The sequence below is a fragment of the Netta rufina genome (assembly GCF_964035555.1).
Source record: "Netta rufina genome assembly, chromosome: 3".
NCBI lineage: Eukaryota > Metazoa > Chordata > Aves > Anseriformes > Anatidae > Netta > Netta rufina.
In genome coordinates, this window is record NC_140125.1 from 63,473,039 (window position 1) to 63,496,144 (window position 23,106).

Here is a 23,106-nt window from a genome sequence, read left to right on the forward strand (position 1 = left end):
ATCTGCAATAAAAAAAAAAAGTAAGAGTCTTATGCCTCAAAAACAACTACAGTGGGTCAAAGCATCCGCTACACTTTGTATCTCATCACCAAATCAGGTCAATAACAGATGCCTAGGAAAGAATATAAAACAACCACAACCTATCAGCAGATAACAAGCGGATAGATGAGCAGCTTTCTGAACCAGAGGTGTAATCTCCACATGCAATAGAGATGTTTTTAATAATAGCTGGCAGTTCTGTAACTAATGGGAACCAATAGGTGGCTGCAAGACATTGCCAAAACGCTTCTCACGTCTCTTCCTCAATATCTTGCTCACACTCTCTATGGCAGAGAGAAAAGAGACCTGGCTTTGGGGGCCACACAAGGCAGGCACCTGCAAAGACAGAGATGCAAAGGCTGAAGCAACCCTAACTTCAGTTCTAAGAGCGCAAAGAAAGGTTTTTTGTCAAGTGACTGAGCTGCTGCCACCATACAGCACAACGTGAAAACGTTCCATAAAATCAGTAGCAGCAGAACACCACCACTTAAAAGAAGTAAACTGGACAACAGGGGGAGGCATAGACCCACTCGCTTCATTCAGAAGGAAGCTACATGAACCCCATCTCGGCCAGCAGACGAGCTCCAGACGTCACTAGCTCTTGTAATAGAGATCACCTAGAAATTATAGATGCCAGTCATAAGACAAGAGGGGAATGATCAAACACTTGATGAATATTAGGTCCTCAGAAGCCAGACAAACCTTGCTGAGCAACATCATGGCTATTATACCATCTAATTGGAAGCCATACACAGATGCTTACAGATTTGTTTGAAATGCTGATTAAAACTGGAATATAAAACATCTGGCAGACAATTTTAAAATTCATTCTTGTTGCTTATGCACCACTAAAACAGTAAGATGCGTTTGAACGTGCAGCAACAGAAGAGGAGAGAAGACTGATGGCATATTATGACTTTTGATTAAGTTGTACACACACAAAAAACACACTAAAAATTAAGTGAGCTAATATAAGAATGTATTGTGATAAAGCAGCCAAAGAAATGAACTTTTTATCTGTGTGTATGCAGTAATTCTTTGTGTACGACTATGGTGAACAGGAAAGTTACCTCGCAGCTACTGAATAAGCAAAGACACAGGCAGTCACTGCACAGCAGATGCCATGCTGCTGGACCACATTCTGGCTTAATGGATGCCAAATTTTTGGAGCAGCCACGGCTTAAGAAACAAACAAAACTGACAACTCCTGGAGATCAAGAACTTGCTGAGAAGAAAGGGAATAAAGATTCGTTAGTCTATTTTTGTCACAGTCAAAGGTTGATGACTCACAGTACCATAATTATTACTAGATAGAAAGCAATACATTTGCCAGCGATCAGGAAAAAAGGAGGGGAGATAAGGGAGATAAGAAGATAATAGTGTTATTTAATAAAAGCCGAGCTTGGAGAAACACGAAGAACTTGAGGGAAACCAGTAACACTAGATGAGGAACTAAAACGCTGATAAATCCCAAATAAAGCATGTTCCTGGCGGGACGGAGCCTACTGAGGGGTCTGACTGCGTTTGGGATAAGCCTATACGCAGCTGTCAGCGCCAAAAAAAAAAAAAGCCAAAAAGAAGGGCAGGTGTTGGGGCGGCAGGGGCCGAGCTGTCGGGTCCCTGCCACCCCCTCCCCACGGCCTCCCCGAGGGGCCCGGGCCCTGTGGCGAGGCCGAGGGGCCGGGGGGGGGGTCCCAAAAGGGCCGGGCCGGGCCGTGCCGGGCGCTCACCTGCCACGGGCTGCCCCCTCCTGGGGCAGTGGAGCCAGCGCGGCGGGATCTTGTTGTAGGACATGGCGGGGGCAGGGGGACGGGGATGGGGACGGGGTCGGGGTTAGGGGGCGGTGGGTGCCGGCTGCGGGCCCGCGGCGCTCAGCGGCGCCCCCGGCCCCGGGCCCGCGGCGCCTTCATTCAGAGCCGGCCCCGCCTCGGCCCCAACGCCGCTTCCGCTTCCGGGGGTGGCCGTGAGGGGAGAGAGGGGGGAGCCGGCGCCGAGGGCGCCTCAGGCCCTCAGAAGTCGTAGTAAAAGCACGCCTCGGTCTGCTTTCACCCCACGCGGGATAATAAAGAGATGTGTCAGTCCGCTTTAACCCCAAAAATAACAATAAAAAGACATACCGGTCTTAACTCCAAAAAAAAAAAAAAAGAGAATAAAAAGGTGTATTGGTCTGCCTTAACCCCAAACATAATAATGAAAAGACATATCGGTCTCCCTTAACCCCCAAAATGATCGCGATAGAAGACATATCGGTCTTAACTCCAAAAAAAATGATAATAAAAAGACATGTCACTCTCCCTTAACTCCAAAAAATAATAATGAATATACATCAGTCTCCCTTAGCTTCAAAAATGATAATAATAAAGAGGCATATCGGTCTCCACTTCAAAAATAATAATAAAAGACATATTGGTCACCCTTAACTCCAAAAATGATAATAAATAGAGATACCGGTCTCCCTTCACAGAATCACAGAATTTTCTAGGTTGGAAGAGACCTCAAGATCATCGAGTCCAACCTCTGACCTAACGCTAACAGTCCCCACTAAACCATTTCCCTAAGCTCTACATCTAAACGTCTTTTGAAGACTTCCAGGGATGGTGACTCCACCACTTCCCTGGGCAGCCTGTTCCAATGCCTCACAACCCTTTCAGTAAAGAAGTTCTTCCTAACATCCAACCTAAAACTCCCCTGGCACAACTTAAGCCCATTCCCCCTCGTCCTGTTACTAGGCACATGGGAGAACAGGCCAACCCCCACCTCGCTACAGCCTCCCTTGAGGTACCTATAAAGAGCGATAAGGTCACCCCTGAGCCTCCTTTTCTCCAGGCTGAACAAGCCCAGCTCCCTCAGCCGCTCCTCGTAGGACTTGTTCTCCAGGCCCCTCACCAGCTTCGTCGCCCTTCTCTGCACCCGCTCAAGCACCTCGATGTCCTTCTTGTAGCGAGGGGCCCAAAACTGAACACAGTACTCGAGGTGCGGCCTCACCAGAGCTGAGTACAGGGGGACGATCACCTCCCTAGCCCTGCTGGTCACACTGTTCCTGATACAAGCCAGGATGCCGTTGGCCTTCTTGGCCACCTGAGCACACTGCTGGCTCATATTCAGCCTTAGCTCCAGAAATAATAATAAAAGACATATTGGTCACCCCTAACTCTGAAAATGGTAATAAATAGACGTACTGGTCTCCCTTAGCTCCAAAAATAATAATAAAAAGGCACACTGGGGCTGGAGGTTCCCTGTGGAGAGTGGGGGATGTGTTGCGCCCAGTGGCCAGCCCAGGGTTGCTTGGTCCATGAAGGAGACATGGCCAGGATGGGAGACATGGCCAGGATGGGAGACATGGCCAAGATCACTGACATGGCCAGGATGAGCCCACACAGAGGGGATGTCATAAACTGTCCCCAGCTCCTCCAGCAGGGCTGTGGGGACGGGGAGGAACAGCCCACAGGGGCTCTTCTGGCAATGTGTGGGCACGGCTCGTGCAACACGAGCTGGAGTGTCAGCAAAGGCTGTCGTGTGTGCAGGAAGGCTTGCGTGGGCTTCAGGGGAGGCCGGGCACGTTGTTGGAAAGAAAAGGGAAATGAGGGTTGCCAAAGCAGGATGCACCAGGCCAGGAAATGTCCTGAGCTGCACACAAATGGAGCATCGGGGAAACGAGAAGTGCTGCTGCACCAGGCCTTCAGGCACAGCCAGAAAGATCAGGCCTGAGACTATGTGCACATAACATGAGCTATGTTTCTGCACAAACACCAGCAAAAACTCCCCATGGCCATAAAGCAGTCTGCTTACATCCTGTATTTACCTCAAACAAACAAACAAAAAGCCATTTAAGGTGGTTTCAGTGAAGCATAACTTATTTTCCGTTAAATACATTTCAGTGCTTCATACAGTGGCCGTTTCCTGCTGCATTTTAGTACTCTAGATTTGATTAGATGGAGTTTCTTCCCTAGAATATCCTCTCACTGAGGATAATATACAAACTCTCCCTTGAGTTGAGTCGAGTAATTGAGGTATCAGTGAATTAGCTTGCGTAGCAGAGTCACTATGTTTTCATGCTATGTTACAAGTTTCTGAATTTGTGATTAATATATATAATTCTATATTAATCTTATAATTCTTGTCAGAATTGAAACAGCCTCGCTGCACTGAAACACCATTTATTTCTATTATTTTCCTTAACTGTTCAACACACGTCCATTAAAACATAACTGCGTGATGTTCGAAATCAGATGTTGATTTTCCCTGTGCAGAACAAGCAGCAGTCAGGCACCAGGTGGTGCCAGAGACCAGCCGGAACAGAAAGTGAAACGAGTGCAGGGAGCGTTGAAGAAGCCAAGAGCAACCAACCCCAAGTGTCCCAGTTTCTGATTTCAGTACACTACCGTCACCAGCACGGCAAAATTAGGAACGAAACCATTTTCAGAGGTGCAGAGTAGTACAAAAAATATCTCATGAATGAGCAATAATCTATTCTCATCATCTAGTTGTAAGGTTCTGATACGGTTTTTAAAACAGCTGCAGAGAGCAGTTACTTTCATGTAAAGAGGTGTAGTTAAACTGGGAGTATTTGTACATGTTTTTATTCAGCAACGCACAAGGCAAGTAAAATATTTGAAATTTTCAACATAAGGTAGAGAGTTTAGCTAAAATGAGCTTCACCAGAGAGCACTCAGTGTTTAACCTCCTTCTGGCTGAGCAGGGTTCAGGGCATCCCTCTGGCAAACAGCGTAATGCACGTAGCCATTTGGGGTCGGACCCAATGATCTCTTGAGGTCCCTTCCAACCCCAACAATTCTCTGATTCTGTGATTCAGCTGAGCACCTTCACCACGCTATCAAGCGTTGTTTGCCACGTACCATCTTGCTCCACATCACGTACCAAGAACAATGACTGTGATGCCTGTTTGAGAATGAGAAAGGTGTTTCTTGGAGAGAGAGAAGGTTGTTTCCATCTTTTCCACAAAATGGTGTCACAGCCAGTAATCAGCACGATGACTGCTGTTCTGTTTCCAGTTGGTGTAAAATCCATCTAGATTTTAACAGTAAATATGCTATAACTGTGACCTGAAATGGCAGATTACTTACAGCTCATGGATGGACATCTTACATATTCTGCAAATGTAATTTACACTGGACTTTGACACGTTAGACACTCTGAAACAATTTACACAGGCACAGGTTGATGGTTTGTGTGTTGCATCAATAGCTTTATTTGTGAACAGCCGTATTTTCCTGCTTGACGTTGTAGTTACGAACACTTTTTCCTGATGTACCAGCAGAGGGCACCGAGTTCCCAGATATTCCACGTGGCTTTCGAAAGCCTGCACTTGCTGTGTTTGAACAGGAAAAACAGGTGAATGTAGTGGTTCTTTCAAGGATTGCTTTGAAATAAATAAATAAATAAATAAATTACAAGTGTTTTGATAGTCTGTGATATAACATTCCCTCAGCGCTTCTCTGTATACCAATTCTTTTTTATCTAGAGGTATTCAAATTCCTGTACCTTCACTCTGGTTTCTGCTCACCAATTCAAATCTTTTTCCTGGCAGAGCAGATGCTATGGTCAAAGTGATTTTTCTGGGACGAGGTTCATCCCTTGTACCATGGCTTTGTTGACTCCTCTGATGATTTTAGTTCAGCTGCACTGTTTCTGGTAGTGGAGAGCTGCGTTTTTGTTCTCCCATGAGTTGAGAAAAAAGATTTAAAAAAAAAAAAAAGACACAAAAAACACACTTTAAATCTTTTTCCTAGTTACAAACTGAACATTTAATCCAAATTGTTTCTGGTGAATAATCTTACCTTTTTAACGTAATATATTAATATTGTAACTAACTAGCTAATTTCATTACATTGGCCCTGTTCTGGGCAAAGTGGACTACCAAGGTATTTTGCCTGAAGGAAGAACACAGTGTGCTATACTGATATGTCAACAACCCCATTACTGTTCTGCTTCAGTATAGTATTATCTTCCACGAGTTTGCAAAGTAATAATGAATGTAATAAGAAAATGAAACATTTCCTCAATATGTTCTTTGAAATAGACATTTTTGATTATTAAATAACATAAATAAAAATAAAAATAAAATAAATAATAAAAATTATTTAAATTATTTTTAAAAACATATTTACAGAACTGAGACTATAACTGGTTTTATTTCAGTGAAAGTAATTGTGAAAGATGTTAACTATGCAGGCAAAGGTGATTCACGCAGGATTATTTTTCCACTTCATGGTACAGGTCTTCACCTGAAAAGAAACTTGATGTCATAAACTAGTAAGCTATTATATAAGAATTGTAACAGAGCGAACTGTATTTTTATTTTTGGTTTACTGATGCAATTAATACATTCCTTGCTTGTTGTTTTTTTATGTTCATAGCAGTCTGACTTGTGACAACATGTATGACTAATGTTCCTTTATGACTTTCAGCATGCATGAAGCTTTTTTGGGGAGGGGTGAGCACTGTTTGAATAAATATTTTAACTTCTTTGATACTGTAGTCATGTTTTATTCCAAAAGCACTTAGACTCTAATAGCATCAGAATAAAAGAAAAAGAAAAAACAAGACAAAACAAAACAAAACAAAAAAATACCACAGTACACAGTACAACGAAAGCATACTTTTACATTTAAGTGAAAGTTAATATTGGGGTTGCATATGCTTATTGCAAAACTTAATACATACCTACATACATATTAAAGAACTTAATACACACACCTACATTAAAACACGCTGAGTATGCTCCAACTCTTATGAAAAATCAAAAGAAAATGCTAGGAGCTCAGCATTTTTTAAATCATGCCCACTTTTTTGGTGTCAATGAATAATTAAGAACCTAACTTCTGAGACAAATTATTTTTCCCAGGTTGAGAGAGAAAATAAGATGTCAAAAAGAAACTATTTTATTCCTTGTGTGCATAAAATAACAAAAAGGGATGTTCAAGCATAGTTTTAAGTGCTCTGAGATATTTGATAACACTTACAGCGTTCTTCCTATGGAGAGCTTTGAGAGCTCAGCAACAAAATTAGTTTTCAGTCTTCAAGACATTAGGGGGCACCACAACCTCACAGACTTAAAATGACGTAAGTTAAAAGTACAGTTACTTTTCCTGTCCAAAATAAACAGGAAACAGCATGGAAACAGCCAAATCAAATTCTGGAGTCATTCCCTAGTGCAAGATTATGATACAGTTCTTAATAGAAATTCACATAGAAGGCAAACCAGACTTTTAGTAGAATATAGACTACACCCTCCTTTGTGTAACAGTAATAAAACTGCACGACTAATTGATGCAATATAAGTAGCTTTATGTAAAGTCTTTACATAAATCTTAAATTTCCCTTCAGGGTTTGATTCGCGAAGATGTTTTCAGCTCAAGCCTCTGAGGTATGTGACTTCACACAGTGACATGCAGGGCCAAAAAAAAACAAAATGTCTTCCTCTTCCCCTTGTTCCTCTGCAACTGCAATGATTGTGTGCTCGATGTACAGAGGCAAGCAGCTGGACAACAGGCACCTGTCATTCCTGAAGGACTAGGACATCTCCCTAGTGTTCTTCTGGTTTGACCTGGACACCTGTGGTGTAACTCATTTAGCTGTGAGGAATAATTTTCAGTGGAAAACTACACTTTGAAAAGTATCTGGATGAACCATTCAAGATCTGGTCCATTGCATAAAATCAAGTCATCCGGTAAGACTGTGCTCTGAGTGTGGATAAAGTAATCAACCAGCTAAAACTTCATTGTGGAAAATAACTCGCAGTAGGGAAAAGCGTGACATAATATATAAGTGGAACAACTCTAATTTAAGTAAGTGGAAAGCATGTCATGACTCTTTGGAGATGATGTGGTGAGTGACTAGATTCCACAAAGTAAAATGGTTGCTACACTTTCTAGTTTCTGTACTGTCTGAATATGGACACCTCAGTAAAAATCCTGCCCTGAGCGGAGGCTGTGGTTAAAACTGCACCACTGAGGCCCTGGATAGTGTGGGAGGCAGACTAAGAGCAGTCAGTAACTGCTGGAGGGTTATCACTCCTCGACAGCCTGAAATAGCCGAGCGAGTCTGTCTTTCAGCCTACAAACCTGCGTACGTGATGATCAAATTCTGGGTTGCTATACTGGTAGAAATATTTTTCTCATGTGATCAGTCACACAAAGTCAAGATTATTCCCCTTAGGCACTCTCTGACATTCTGCATCCTAAGTTTGAGCCTATGGATATGTATACTATGGATATACGTGAGCATAAAGCCTGTGAAGAATAACATATGTATTAGCTATAATACAGTATGTGAGAAAATACCTGCAGAGTTATATGCCTGTAATATACAAAATATGCACTGTAATGTGCACGTATAAATGAAGACCACAGTCTCTATCATGAGGTGTTTGCAGCCCTGAATATGTCCCAAGAAACTGGCCAAAGATGAAGGAAAAGAAGTAAAGCAAAGTGATTAGCCTAGCAGCCACATGGCCTTTTTTTTTTTTTTTTATTGTATACAAATTAAATTATGGCAAAATATATGTATGCAAACATATAGAGAAAATCAGATGCTCAAACATTGCCTTATGAAAATAGCTTTTCTTTCTGTCAGTATTCATTGTGGAACAAGCTTTACAAGAACACATCCCACTTTTCCCTGCAAGAGCTTCACTCAAAACCAAGCACAGAGCAAGAGGAATGTCCTAATATATACATATGCAGCATCCCTGCTCTCAGAAACCTTCAGAGTAAGTTGGTAAGTGTCCTTTTAGACAAGGACGTTGTATAGGTTGCAGATTTGCCTCTTCCGAGCATTCCTTAGAGAAAGGAGCAGAAATCTGTTTTCATTTCACACACATTGCAAGTAGCCTAGAAGCACTCTTTTCCAAATTCTCACCAGCTCAGGCTACATCACACAGTAATTATTTATGACAGACATTATGGAATGGGCTTTGCCTTGGAGAAATTATTAACCCTTCTCCCTCGCTGTCCATACAACCACACTTGAAATGTTTTTCATGCTTGTTTCCACTGCCTTCTGCACGTAGTTAGGATTAATGCAAATAAACCTACTCATACTCAAACCTTTAATCGATATGGGTATGAAACTGTCATTGTCCAGGTGGACTTCTAGGGGTTACTCAGATTAAGGTCCTTGGGAAAGGGAAGGAGGTATGAAGGTGGCTGCAGTTCATTGAAATTAGCTTCCTGGGCCGCTGAGGTTCTCCCTATATTCCAGTAGTTTGAAGTTTTGGGGGTTGGCTAAACAATCTTTCCACACTGAAAAGATGTGGGCTTTTACTTAGAAATCCTAACTCTTCTATGAAAAGTCATTTTGTGAATTCCTTTATCTACTTCTGCTATTCAGAAACTGCTTTTCAAAAATCCCTTTGGGGAGAAAAATCTCCACATAGCCTTCCACGTATCAAGAGTTAGATGTGCTAAAACGAGTTCAGTATTTTATTTTTGACTATAATTGGATGTTTTGGCAGAGACCCACTATGGGACACATTTTAAGGTTTCTAAAGTTAAGTGAAAAGCTTTTACCAGTTTCAGTGGACTGTGAATCAAGCCCTACCTACACAAATACTCTAACATGGAGAATTAGAAAAACATGCCAGGAACCTTTTGTACACCACCGCGGAGAGTCATGAATAGATCTAAAATGCTTTATTACACATAAATTATTGAGCGATGACACAGAGATAGAGGGTCTCAAATTAGTATGAACAGCATGGACATAATCCTGGTTACGCATAAGGGTGTGCTGGTTTAAAATAGGAAGCCTATTTTGATTGTTTGCATGTTAGATGCAAACTTTGATTACCACAAAGGGAGCGGGCAGACTGAAAAGACGAGGCATTTTGTCCTGAAACACAACCCACTTAATTATTTTCCATTCTTCTCTCTGCGGTAGTTTGTTCCAGCATCGAAAAGGGCAGAGCTGTTGCTAGGTAATCTTCTTTACCCACTTGGCAGCTGAAGGTCCAGCCATGCAGAAAGGAGTTTTTATGTATCTAACTGCATCAAATTAAAATCCGAGGCATTGTTTAACTAACGTTTCCAGCACAACCCTGCTTCTAGTTGCAGGCCTCTTTTCAGCACAAGCTGCTCGGCTTTGCAGGCTGCAGGACAGCAGGGCTTGAGTAGCTGCAAGCCAGCCCCGAGCGCTTTGCTGAGCCCTGCTGTGAGCACTGGGCTCACACACCCTTTCTGCTCCATGATTCCTCCCTTGTGCTGAGCAGCTGTCTGTGCTCACTCAGGAAAAATAAAAAAATAAAAAATAAAAAAAATAAATAAAAAAAAAAACAGGGAAGCGATGCAGCTGAAAAGCTGCTGCAAGCAGGCTGCAGACAAGCCTCCCCCTCACTCCTTGCTGGGAGCAGCTGGGTCAAGTTCCTCGTGTCGTTTTCGTTTTGTGGCTGGATAAACAGTGTGGGTAAATTCCCAGGAGAAAGCAGCAGACAGTCAGGAAGAAGTAGGCACGGCTGGGACAAGATGGGGACTGTTCAGTGTGCCTTACACATATCTGGTATTGCCACCAAATATCAGAACACGGTCACAGTTTCTCTCGGTGAAGAACCTCTTCCTGATATCCAGTCTGAACCTCCCCTGTTTCAGCTTGACCCCATTCTCTCGGGTCCTGTCACCGATCACTAAAGAGAAGAGATCGGAGCCTGCCCCTCTGCTCCCCTCATGAGGAAGCTGTAGGCCGCCATGAGGTCTCCCCTCAGCCTCCTCTTTTCCAGGCCGAACAGGCCAAGGGACCTCAGCTGCTTCTCGTGTGTCTCTCCCTCTTGGCCCTTCACCATCTTAGCAGCCCTATTAGCCCTATTTTATTGGACTTTGTGAAAGGAAATTGATTGGAGAGTTTGGAAAAGCTCAAAGGCCGTAGCCTAAAGAAACTCAGGACAGCTCTCAGATAACCATAGTCAGTAAACTATGGTTACATCCACTTTTCTTGAACTGGCTATGTGCTTTTGCATCTGTTACTGAAACTCACTGTCACCATAAAAGGTTGTGTTGTTGGGTTTGTTTGTTTGTTTGTTCTGTTTTCTATGGGTAGCAAAACCACATGTACAACAATTTGGACTCGGCTACAAAGGACGGTTCAATTCCACTCATCTCTTTAGCATTAAATATTGTTTTCTTTGGTAGGAACCACGGCATACAAACACATTATGAATACATGTATATCCAGTCTTGATGGTGTTAATCACCTCAGAGATAGGCTCATTTCTGATGCTGAGGGAGATAGCGGCTGCAGTGGGTACTCGCCAGCCCTGCAGGCCCACCCCAGCAAGTCGATGAAGAGAGGCAGGCAATCTCTAGCGCCAGACTGACCTGCTTATCCTTTCGTCATACTTCTGGTGAATCAACCTGGAGCCATGCCTGCAGATCTCCCCGTGGGATCTCTGGTGTTTTTCAGCCCCAGGGGTATGCTCCTTCTGTACTAACCCACCAAAACGCTGCTCTCCTGCACTGAGAATTCAATTTCAAGGATCAGTATCAAGTCCTGAATAGGTTATCTCAGCCTACTACCCCACTGGCTGTGCCAATGCTATGTATGCACAAAGTATATTTGCTGATCTACTTTGTCTGAGGTAGTTTAAAGCAGGAGTGCTACCTAGGGCTCGGCTGTGGCATTCCACATGAGAACTAGTAAGAACTGAAAAGGGATCAGAAGGAAAAAACAACTAATAAATAAACAGGTGTAACAGAGAAACCTCTTGGTATGACTTACCCACGTTTGCATCAGCCAGATGCCTTTTTACAGGAGTAATACAGACTGATAAGATACGCTATATAGCAGGCAGCAGTGACAGATCACGCCACTGAAAGTACATTGTGTAACAAAAAGTCCACTGCCTGTGTTCAATCCAGGAAACTTTTGTTCCCAAAGTATCATGCAAATCACTATCAGAAAGATATTTTTATCAAATTGTCCCACTTACACATTTGTATGGAAACAAACACAGTTTTGTCCCAGAGTTTGTTTTGTCTGTGAGCAAAACGTACTTCCAAGACAAAGCATTCATCCCTATCTCAAAATAAAGCTCATAAATAGCGAAGGACAAAGACTAAGTCCATTTGATTTCACAGCTGTAAATGACGATGAATGAACACTGCAATCCCAAGTTTGTACAGTGCTATGTAAATTCCAGAAGTCATCAACAAGTTACACAATTTTCCTGGTTTATATTACCACATACGGGAACTATGTTCCATGACTCCTATTTTACTCACCATCTACATCAGTCACCTCTCCTACTTAAAGTTCAGATAAAGTGTAAGGAACAGACCGTGGTGCTTGGTCAGACTGAAGTTTTTGTAATGGTTGATGATAGGTATATTTTAATAACAAGATAGTACATACTTACTAAGAACTGCCTAGTGGAACATTATTAAAAGTTGAATTTTAGCAACTGTTAAGATTGCTTTTTTACAGGTATTCAACTCAGTAGAGCTCAACGTGAGTTTTTATTTCAAAATGGGGATTTTAACACTAATGTAGAATTAGTCCTTTGGTTATGATTTGCATTTGTCAATTGACCACGGATCACTGACAGGAAGGTGACGTCTTTGTTCTAAAGGAATTTATTTGCCTTCCTAAAGTATGTACATGCCAGTCTTGGTGAACGGACAGCAGGATCTGGTTTGGCATACCCTCTACTCCTAATATTCGAGGCCATCCTTTTCTACCACTGCCCACTGGCAAGGTGTGCTGCAATTAAGAAATATAACACATCTTATTAAGTCTCGCAGCTTCTGCATAAATACATACAGCTCTTATTAAAGCCAGTGAGAGCTCTGTGCGAGTGTACGTGCTTACGTGCCCAAAGGAAGGCGGGGAGGCCAGAAATCCATTTAATGGCAGCCTTACTCGAGTATTTACTTAATCTTTCTAGAAAAAACAACATCACTTACTTTGGGGACTTGCATGCATTTCATAAATCTTGCATCACCTCCCTGTGTCACGTGGCGTTTGGAATGCTATAACCCAGATCTCGAGAGCAAGCGTAAGCAGCAGCTGATTGATTTTCCTGTCTCTCAAGGGATACAGCACAGCACACGCAGTTATAGTAGTGGCGTTTTGCAAGTAGTTCAGTGATGTTTGCATTTTTTTTGGCATATTATTAAAATAGATCAGAGTCAAGTAGCGAGACCTGGCTCTCTTCTATTAAAGATGTTTAATTTTCCTGTAGTTCCTTCATCTTAGTATGACAGGCAGCAATCTCTATCTGTGTCGTTTCTGACTTGTCTGCTCCTGAGGGTTGATTTAAAAACAAGACAATTGGTGGTGGATGTTCGAGGTACAAGGAGCACTGCAGAAAACAGCACCAAGAAAGTAATAACAGAAGAAAAGGATGATGTAAGTTACCCACACACTGTAAAGAATAAAGGAACCGGTGACATCAAGACAGTACACCAGGTAGGCAGCAGATGCTAGCTCGTGCCAAGAAGTGCACGTGAATATTTTGAACGTAGGGCAGAATACGAACAAAAGACACCAAGGGTAGCTGAAAGAGGACATAAGCACAGAGTAAACACGAAGGTTTTAGCAAGACTGAAGCAGCCAGCCACACAGACAAAGACAGAAGATACGTGGGATGAAATATTAATGCTGAGAACTGGTGAGGTCCAGAACAAGGTTTTGTCGGGGGAAACGAGGTACAAGGGGTAGCTCTGGGAAATGGTGAAGAAGGGGAAAACTGTAATAAATTTCAGATTGCTGTTGACAGACAAAAGAAAGCTGATGACATTGGAGCAGGAGAAATGAAAGGCTTCTGTAGTTGCATATCTCTTTCTCTACAGAGGGAAACAAAACCAAACGAGATTCGTATCATCAACTATAACTTGCATGGGGGAAGAGTTTGGGAAAATGGAAAACCCCAAAGTTGCTCAGTAGTGAAAAACTCCACTCTCCTTCCAGCTGATGAAACGTCACTGGAAAGTCCCAGCCTGAAAAAAAATCCAGCAAGTAAACAAATTGCCTAGGCAGTGAAAACAGAAAGAGGAACAAAGTCAAATGATACTTTGACTTTAAAGGAGTTTATTTTCACTTCAGCATTTCCTTGAATGGCAACAGTTCAAGTTCAGACAAGAAAAGTCTGCTTCGAGTGATTCTGGCTGGAAGGTTCACTGCTGGTATGAGGCTCCAGAAAGAAAGCTCATTTATTAACAAGCTAAGACTTCAACTCGGGATTTTATTTTTTATTTTGTGCTACTGAGTGCAGTCAAACAATCCCAGTCACAAAGCAGACGCCCACGACTATTAGATTGCTGTAAAATTAGAAATGATCGTCTGGCAAGTTCGTGGATTTTTCTCCCCCCCAGATTTACATGTATTTCCAGACAAGGAAGCTTTTCTTAACAATGTGCTTCCTCACAACTCACTGGGCACGGCTCTTTGCTTTACAAGAAAGTTCAATGCTGGGAATTTTTCCAGCATTGTACAACAATAAGGAAAAACCAAGGCTGGTGACACTGAGACACGAAATACACTGTTGGACAAAATTCAAGGTTTCTTATCTCGCTAAATGGCGTTTGTGAAAATAAAAATACTGAAATAAATGTGTACCCTCCTCTGAATTAAATCAACTTTCAGCAAAGATACTTTACAGTAACACAAGCAACATGAATCCAAATTCTGTAACTGATTGCAGCGACAGCACTCTCGAGCTGTTATCTGTCTAAATAATCAGGACAGTTTTAACACAGCTTTCCCAGCTAATTAACGTTGAGGCGTTCTGACCAACGTACACAACCCTACTAACAAAAAGCAGCTGGCAGTTTGGGAAGTGTTTGGGAAATAGCACGGACTGTCCTACCTCCAACCCTTACCAACATTAAAATGTAGGATTTTATTTTCTTTACACTTTTCTCTTAAGTCTCATCAGGATTTGTTTTAACACTGCTGCAGAGAGACAGTTCAAGCATGTTATCCTGGTAGCCAAAATTATTGTTATTGCTGAAACTGCCGGCCTGGCAGATTTGGGAAGAGGACCAGTTAGCAGTCTTTGGGTCAGGAGGTTATGCTTGTTTTATTGCCGGTGGTTTTTGGTTTTGCATTGCTTCTAGTGTGTGTAAACAGGAGGAAAGAAACAAAACTGCATGAGTTTGACATTTTGATTCTTTACCATTCTTCCTGTTACGAGGTAAGGGCGTGTGTAACTCTGCCACTATCTAATCGGGGGGCAGGATGATCTTAACTTCCCAGGTGGAAGCCCAGGGCCCAAGTCCACGGATCACACCTCCTTGAGCTCCGAATAGCGGAGAACAATGATCTCAACAGCTTTCCCCAGTAACCAAGCTGGAGCAGCAGACGTGAAACCCAACGAGTTTCAGTTCCTGCCTCTGATGCAATAGTTGCGTTAGCTCGCTACGGGAGAAATGTCCTGAATCTCGCCCTCGTGTGTGCTCTTACATACGTGGCAGGAAGGACGATCCAAGATAGGCTTCCTGCAAGAGGCCAGGGTGGGGTGAGAAGTGGGGACAATATTCACAAAAATCACACAATTTGGATTCTTTATGATTTTTATAGGAACGGCCCGTTCTCCGAGCAATTTCCAAGCACTAAACGTAAGCTGCGACAGAAACAGAAACACGACCTGCTGATCTTTTAAAGGCTTTCCTTCAGGTGCACAGGCCAGTGCTGATCAGGGGGAGATAGTCTGGAATCTGACAGGGAGACCTGGAAATCCCACCCAAAAGACGTGTATTTTGGTATCTGGTCAGCAGAAAGAGGCACCAAATGTTGATATATTTACTTACTGAATTCCTGGCACAGTTGGGCAACTTTGGCAAAAAACCTTAAAGGTGAAATAGCAGCGATCACTCCTGCTCCAGGACGTGGTAAGGCTTTATGTGGTAAAGCTCCTTTGAATAGCACGGATATGGAATCAGGGATCAGTCAACAGCCAGGGGATGTCAATATGAAGAATATGAAGCAGGACCAAACATACTTTAATGAATATTAAAAAAAAGGATTTCCTTAGTCAAAGCTGACAGTTGTCCTGGATGAAAAGAAATGAAGCTTAGGTAAGTCCTAGGGGACTCGGTGGCAGTTACCAGAACAGGGGGGTGATTTCTAAACAGCTAATTCTGCTCCTGGCTTTGCACGGTGTTTGGCACGTCGTTTTGGTGTTTTTCTTCTTTGACCTTGTCTGTCTGGTCTCAACAAAAGTTCATTTGGCAGCCGATAAGGAAAGGAAAACAAGATCAATTGTAAAACTGAGTGGATTGTGCAAGAAAAGTATGTGAACGCACGGGAGGTTCTTGGAAAATCCAAACATAGCTTTGCTCTGCTCCGTGACAGGTTAAGCAACAAAGGCTAGACAAACCTGAAAGCTAAGCTCAACAGTCCCAAAGCTGGGAAGTGCCAGGATTAACACAGAACATGCACATGAAAGCTTGGACTGGGATCAAAAAGGCAGCGCAGCCATCTCTGGCTGCGGCGGCAGCAGGCTCACCGGCGGGCACGGAGCTGCACGGAGCTCACAAGCTGTCCAAACACAACTTCAAAGGCAGGGCTGGCAGCAGGGCCGCGCTGATACGGGCCCTGCCAGGCAGCACCATTCCTACAACGAAGGAAGGGGTAGGAAGGAGGAGGCTGTAAAGCACAGCACACACGCAGCCACACCTGCCATAGGGACGGCGACCGCGGGGCACGCGTACCAGGTGGGAACAAAACCCACTTTGCCCAGCTCAGCTGGGTCTGCCCTTCGTGCAAGTCATGCTGACATGAAAAAACCCTCTGTAATTACCGCTTCCTTCATGCCTGGAACTCGCCAGTCATCGCTTTTTCGTCCCCTGAATGACATCACTCTCAGAAATTATTGCCCGAGGGCCCAGACTGAAACTGGCTCTGCAATCACACTAATGGCTCCCAGCGCAGAGCCATACAGGAGCAGAGTTTAAATTAGCTTTCAAACTATTTTACCAAGCAGGAAAGGCAATAATTAAGAAGTGAAACACTTCCACAACAGCTAATTGCTAACAATTTACAACACAAAAGTAATGATTTTATTCTACGGGCTCGACAATTTTAGCAGAGAATTAGCATCGAACATAGGTGACTGGAAATGAAAAGCTATCGGAAGGTGATTGCGTACTAAAACGTGGAAGCTTTAAAGGCTTAACCTTAGACTGGATGAATAACGGGGAGCTCTATGGATGCGGCTATACCAATACGTCCAGGGGTCTTTCATGTGCAGTTCAACAATAAGAACAAGAGCAAACTCTGGTTTTTAGTCCTGACATAAAAAATAAAATAAAAATAATTTAAAAACAAAAAACAAACACAAACTAACACACACTTAGCAAAACTATTGCATCTCCAGGATAGACAATTTCAAGCTTTCCCAAGAATAATACCCCAAAACTAAATGATGACAGCTGTTCCTGGGATGTTATGAAACCTCTCATGTCTTCTAGGCCCTGCATTCTCCTTTTTCTCTCTGCTAACCTCTATTCTTTAATTGATCTCCTCTCTTCCCAGAGCCACGGCTACTCCCTAGCAGACCCCACCGTGCGAGCTGCCAACCACAAAGGCAGCACAGCCCATACCCAGCCTGCTGGGGCTGGAAGCCGGATGCGAAACCTCCCCTGTGCCAAGGGAAAAGGTGGAGGCTCAGCCATGCAGAGAGGCCCTGGATCGGCCAGGGACTGCAAACAAGGGTAATTAAAAAAAAATAAAATTAAATTAAAAGCTAATCATTTTGTTAAGATTTAGCATCGTGCATGTTTAGAAATGCAGTGTATCATAGTGTCTGTCTCTCACTCGTGTCTGATGAGGCTATGGGGGTGCCGGCTGTACCCACTATAAACCTATCTACTCCTCAACCAAAAGTTACGGGACTTGTGCATTATTTCTAGATACCTTTTCTCCAATGTTTTGGGAGCCACTGGTCACCTAAAGCACCACTGTGCATATTCAGGGTCACAGTGATTATTTTTCTGTTGAAATCCAGTTGCAAAGACATTTGTAACCTAAACAGATTACTAAGAAGCACTGCCTAAAAGCCCAGTTGCATAGGAACCCCAGCTAGTGGAGAATCTCTCTCAAGCCTCAGTGGAAATACTGATACAGCAAAATGACTTCAGCATACAGTGATGTGTATCCAAAAGCTTCAAGCTAAGTAAATTCTTCCAAAGTATTTACTTTATGCCAGTCATACACCCGTGTAATGCCATAATGTACACATATTCCTCATCAAACGAAGTATGTTTCGCACTGGACAGAAATCACAGAATCATTTCGCAGTGACATCACTCAAAATTTCTATGAAAACCGTAGAAACTGAGAGAGGCAGAGCGTATTTTATCTGAAGGCTTTTATTTAGTAGTTTGTATTTCAGATTGCTCTTATCCAGATCTCCATTCTATCCCGTGGATTTTATATTATTCTCAGAAAGTAAGTGTTTGGGTGAATCGAATTGTCTTCTTATCTTCCCTTACAACCGCGTCCTGTAAGACAGCAGCGTTCTCCCCATTTGTTAACTGTAACAGCATGAGAATTGTTTCAGTCAGGCACTAAGTGTCAACTACAAAGACCCACGTACGCCCGTAAACATCAAGAACGCGTTCACAACTTCAGGTTCGATCAGAAATAAATACTGACAGCTGCTTCGGATTCAGGTTGCTTAGTTTTCCCTAGCCCTCAACAAACAGCAAGCGTAAGGCATGTGGAGTCTAAATTCTTTAATGGAGCTTAAGCTACGGCGCGCTGCGGGCGGTTCGCCAGGCCGCTTACACCGAGACCCTTTCCCTTCACCAGCTGCCAAGCTTCCTCCAGCCCCAGGCTGTGGCAGGCCATGAGGACGGGCCAGGCCCGGGCAGGGGGCCCAAAGCCACCGTGGACGAGGCCGGGGGGCTGAGACCGGCTCCTGGGTGGCTTGGAGGGGCCGCGGGCAGGTGGCCCGGGCCGCTCGGTCGCACCCACGGTGCGGCAGCGGGTGCGGCGCTACTTGCAGAGCCCCTCGAGGCGCTCCAGGGTGCCCTTCATGTCTCGGATGCGCTTGGCCAGGGCGGGCACGGGCTGCATGGCGCGGTCCAGCTCCTCGCAGCGGGCCACCAGCGCGTACATGGCGCGGATGCTGAGGTCGGCCGCCTCGCCCAGGCTCTCCACGCCGTCGCGGTAGGTCTGGATGCAGCCGACGCTGAGCGCCGTCAGGGCCTGCAGCCCGCAGTGCACGCCCCGCAGCAGCTCGTCCACCTGCGCCGCCACCTGCCCGGCCAGGGCCACCACGTCCTGCAGCGCCCCGGGGTCGATGGCGGGGATGGAGCTGGCCCCGGCTGCGGCTCCGGCTGCGGCTCCGGGCCCAGCCCCCGGCGCGGGGCCCGGTGCGGGCTGCTCGCCCCGCGGGGCGCCGCTCAGGCGGATCCGCCGCTCCAGATTGTTGGCCACGAACTGCGTGAGCCGCCCCTCGCGCAGCACCGTCCCCTCCAGCTCCAGGGCGCTCGCCAGCGTCGCCCGCCGGCCCTCCGAGGGGGGCTGCGGCCTCCCCGCCGCCACCCCTGCTGCCGCCGCCGCCGCCGCTCCGGTGCTGCCGGCGGCCAGGCTCAGCGCCTCCAGGCTCCGCCCGTCCCGCTCCGCTCCCTCCGGGGCCGGGGCCGGGGCCCCCGAGGCCCCCGCAGCGCCCGGTGCCGGCGGCTCCATGGCGAGCACCGCGTGCCCCACCGGGAGCGCGCCACCCCCCTCAGGGCGCGCCACCGCCGCCTGTTTACGTCGCCTCCGATTGGCTCCGAGGCCTTCGGGGCGTGGCCTCCGGGCGGTGGGGCGCCGCGCGATTGGCCGGCGGTGCTGGCGAGGGGAGCGGCTGGCCCCGCCCCTCCGCCCCGCTCCGCGGGCCCGTGACTCGGAGACTGGGGAGTGCCCCTTGTTTGTGTCCGCGCCGATTGGGCGGCCTGCGGAAGCGGGCGGGGCCCGAACTGTTTGTGTCGCTCCCGATTGGCCGAGGCGGGGCCAGCGCGGCGGCCGGCCGGCGTGGATTGGCCGAGCCCGGCGGGGAGGCGTGGCGCTCGCGGCTTCCCGGCGCGCCGATTGGCCGGAGGGCGGAAGGGGGCGGCGCCCGGCCGTGTAACAACACAGGGGCGCTGCTGGCTGCTCCCTCACTCCCCGCCATGTTCTCCTAGCAGCAGCCCCGACCGCGCCGCCCTCCCAGCCCGCACCGTCCCGGCAGCCGTTCCCCGGCCCCTCTCCCCTCCGCAGCTCCGGGCCCCCGCCTCCCACCATGGTCACCACCACGGCGCCGCCGCCCTTCCTGGCTCGCATCTCGTCGGGCGCCGACGACCCCCGGCGGCTGCCCTCCGGCCTCCTGCAGCGCCTGCGGCGAGGGGACAGCAACTGCGAGAACCAGCCCGGCTGCTGCCTGGCCGCCGCCGCCGCGGGGGGGAGCGGATCGCGGCCGGCGCTCAAGAGGGTGAGGCGGAGGAAGGGCAAGCTCCGGCCGGGCCCCGCGGGGCTGCTGCCCAGCCGCTACCAGCAGTACCAGCAGCACCGAGCCGGCCTGGGCAGGAGGACGCCGCTGGCCGCCTACGGCCCGGGGGAGCTGCGCGCTCCCCCAGCTCCCGGCGTGCCTGCGACCCCTCCGGAGGAGCCCCCCGCGGCCGCCCCTTCGAGAGCCGCGCCCGGCAGAGCGCTGAGGAAGGAGGTAGGGGAGGCGCTCGGGCACTTCTCGCTACTTTTCTTCTCGGTTTTTACATTGGGGGGGGGGGGGGGCGCTTGTTGGCGGCCGGAGCGCGGGGGGGGAGCTCCTCGCCCCCCTCCCTCCGCCCTGCGTGTGAGGGGCGGTGGCGGCGGAGTTTCCGTTACGTCCGTTGAGGTGGGGGGGGAGCGAAACCGCCGCCGCTGATTGGTCGGCGCTGTCCAATGGGCGGCCGCCGCTGCGCCCAGCAACAGCCGGATTTAGCCTGCTGGCCGCGCGCCAGCCGCCCCTGCGCGCGCAGGGCGGGGACGTGCGCGGGGCGCAGCGCCCCATGGCGGCCGGTGGGGGGGCTGTGAGGGGATATGGGGGGGGGGCGCCGTGATGGCGGCGGGGTCTGGCCCCAGAGGCCGGCAGGGGGCTGGAGGAGCCCTCAGGGAGGCTCCCTTCGAAGAGAGAGGGTTTGGCCGTTGATGTGAGGTCTTTGTCTGCGCAGGTCTTGAAGAATAAGATGGGAAAGTCTGAGAAGGCGGCGGCCCCTCACAGCCCGCCCGTTCACGGTTTCCACCTGTGTGAGCAACCGAAGATCAACAGGCAGAAGGGCAAGTGCGGCGTGCCGCTGGCCAAGATCGCCTCCACCAAAAAGATGGAGAGCTTCTGGCAAGACTCGGTGTCGGCAGAAATAATCCCCAAGCCGGAGAAGAAGCCGCTGAAAAACACAGAGAACTTCAGAAACGCCAAGTCGAAGAAACCCGTCACCCTAATGGAAGCGAACCAAAAAGAGAATTACGCTGGGGCAAAATTCAGCGACCCGCCGTCACCTAGTGTCCTTCCAAAGCCTCCCAGCCACTGGGTGGGTGGCACAGCTGAACTTTCTGACCAAAACAGGGAGTTGATGGCAGTCCATTTGAAAACTCTCCTAAAAGTTCAAGCGTAGTTTCCAAGGTCTCTGAAGAGCTGCAAAGAAAAAAAGTCCATCCAGGAAACTTACACATGCCTTGTTGCAAAGAAAAAAAAAAAAATTACAAAAAAAAAATTGCAAAAGACTGTCAAGTCTTGTAACCACATACAAAAATCCTTGTATTATATTTTTTATGGTTGTGTAAATAGTGTACATCATGTATTATGTGTATATTCTTGTTCATACTTTGAGAGGTACATTTTAGTTTTGTTATGAAAGGATGTATTTTGCACTGCCTGAATGGTAGATGTCTTGTATATAAAACATGGACAACTTTAAGTGTGTGCTTGACACATGAAGACTTGACTTGATTTGCACAAGGTAATGGAAAATCTGAAAGGAGAGTTCAACTTTCTGATGTCAAGGTTCCAGATCAAATGTGAATGGTTTACTCATGCACTACTGACAATAGTTTTACATTCTGTGTCCCAGTTCAAGTACAAACATGGAATTTTCATACAAATGTGAATTTTTGCTCTGGAAACAATATCTGGAATTCCTGTTCATGTGTTTGTTACAAAATCAACTGGAATTTGACTAGAATTCCAACCCACCAAATTGAGCACTGCTGACTTCTTTAAAAAGAAAAAAAAAAAAAAAAAGCAGAGCTTTCTGCCATAATTTTAATTGGTCACTAACAAATTAAATAAAACAATTTGGCCTCCCCTTAATCATGTCTCTGTTTTCCTTGTGTGTGTGTGTGTGTGTGTCTACAAGTGTTAGAGCTTAAATTACCTGATCGCCTTCTTTTAGTGAATAATTAAGGTATTTGATAGCTCGTGTAATGTTAGCCTTTCTGACATGTCTTTTGAGATTCTTTATTCTTTGGTTTCTTTAGAACTTAGCTTTCAAGAAAGTCGGGGATTTAAACATCAAAATTCCTGCTGCTTTCATAGTAAGTGATCATTAAATTAATTGATACTGAAAAGTAACAGTAATTGAAAGTTAGGGTGCAAGTTAAGACTGATGTTTTACACCCATTTTGTCTCCTGCTGGTGGTTGTGCTGGAAACTGTGTTCCTCTAATCTAAAATTCTTAAGGAACTGAGCTATAGATAAGTTTGACAGGCTTGGTGAGATAGCGAAGATTTGTGATAACAGATATTTTAAAAGTATAAAGCAAAACTACATGGGATTTAAAAACTCTTCAAAATTTTCAGATCCACTGGGGGAAAAAAATGTGACCTCTGGGCATTAGTTTACTAGGTAGGGTATGTATGAAGAAAACTAGCAAGGTCCTGGGTGGAATGTTTCCTTGGCATGGATCGTCTTCTCGGAGCACGTTCAAGGGAGATTCAGTGGGCAGCGTTACCTGCATTTGTGATACGTCGCTAGTTCTGGTCTGTGCGGTTGCCTTGTTGGGTTAGGGTGAATTGGTGGTGTTAGTTAGCCACCAATTATGAAATGAGATCGGTCAAAAAGTAGAGGAGAGTTTCTTTGTTATTATATTGACATTAATTATATAGTTGCAAAAATGT

At 46.2% G+C, this 23,106-nt stretch overlaps 3 protein-coding genes across 4 annotated transcripts in view; 1 reads left to right on the forward strand and 2 right to left on the reverse strand.

Annotated features, from left to right (window-relative positions):
* RNGTT (RNA guanylyltransferase and 5'-phosphatase) overlaps nt 1-1,890 on the reverse strand; it is a 179,383-nt gene extending 177,493 nt beyond the window's left edge. For both annotated transcript variants that reach the window (XM_084284969.1, XM_084284970.1), the window contains exon 1: nt 1,770-1,890. In XM_084284969.1, the coding sequence (XP_084141095.1) occupies nt 1,770-1,833 (64 nt within the window). In that variant the 5' untranslated portion in view covers nt 1,834-1,890. The remainder of the gene's footprint in view (nt 1-1,769) is intronic.
* Nucleotides 1,891-18,343: 16,453 nt separating this feature from the next.
* BORCS6 (BLOC-1 related complex subunit 6) lies at nt 18,344-19,737 on the reverse strand. Its single transcript, XM_084284153.1, has one exon. The coding sequence runs from the start codon at nt 19,681-19,683 to the stop codon at nt 18,988-18,990; it is 696 nt and encodes a 231-aa protein (XP_084140279.1). The 5' UTR covers nt 19,684-19,737; the 3' UTR covers nt 18,344-18,987.
* A 384-nt stretch (nt 19,738-20,121) lies between these two features.
* On the forward strand, nt 20,122-22,294 carry PNRC1 (proline rich nuclear receptor coactivator 1). Its single transcript, XM_084283629.1, has 2 exons — nt 20,122-20,677; nt 21,165-22,294. Exons 1-2 carry the CDS (start codon nt 20,258-20,260, stop codon nt 21,603-21,605), a joined length of 861 nt encoding a protein of 286 aa, XP_084139755.1. The 5' UTR covers nt 20,122-20,257; the 3' UTR covers nt 21,606-22,294.
* The last annotated feature ends 812 nt before the right edge of the window (nt 22,295-23,106 follow it).

Bases quoted from the DNA above. Each gene is read 5' to 3' on its own strand.
- BORCS6 (XM_084284153.1), bottom strand. From the start codon at position 19,683: ATGGAGCCGCCGGCACCGGGCGCTGCGGGGGCCTCGGGGGCCCCGGCC.
- PNRC1 (XM_084283629.1), top strand. From the start codon at position 20,258: ATGGTCACCACCACGGCGCCGCCGCCCTTCCTGGCTCGCATCTCGTCG. The intron at 20,678-21,164 runs GTAGGGGAGGCG...TTGTCTGCGCAG, and splicing joins GCAGAGCGCTGAGGAAGGAG to GTCTTGAAGAATAAGATGGG.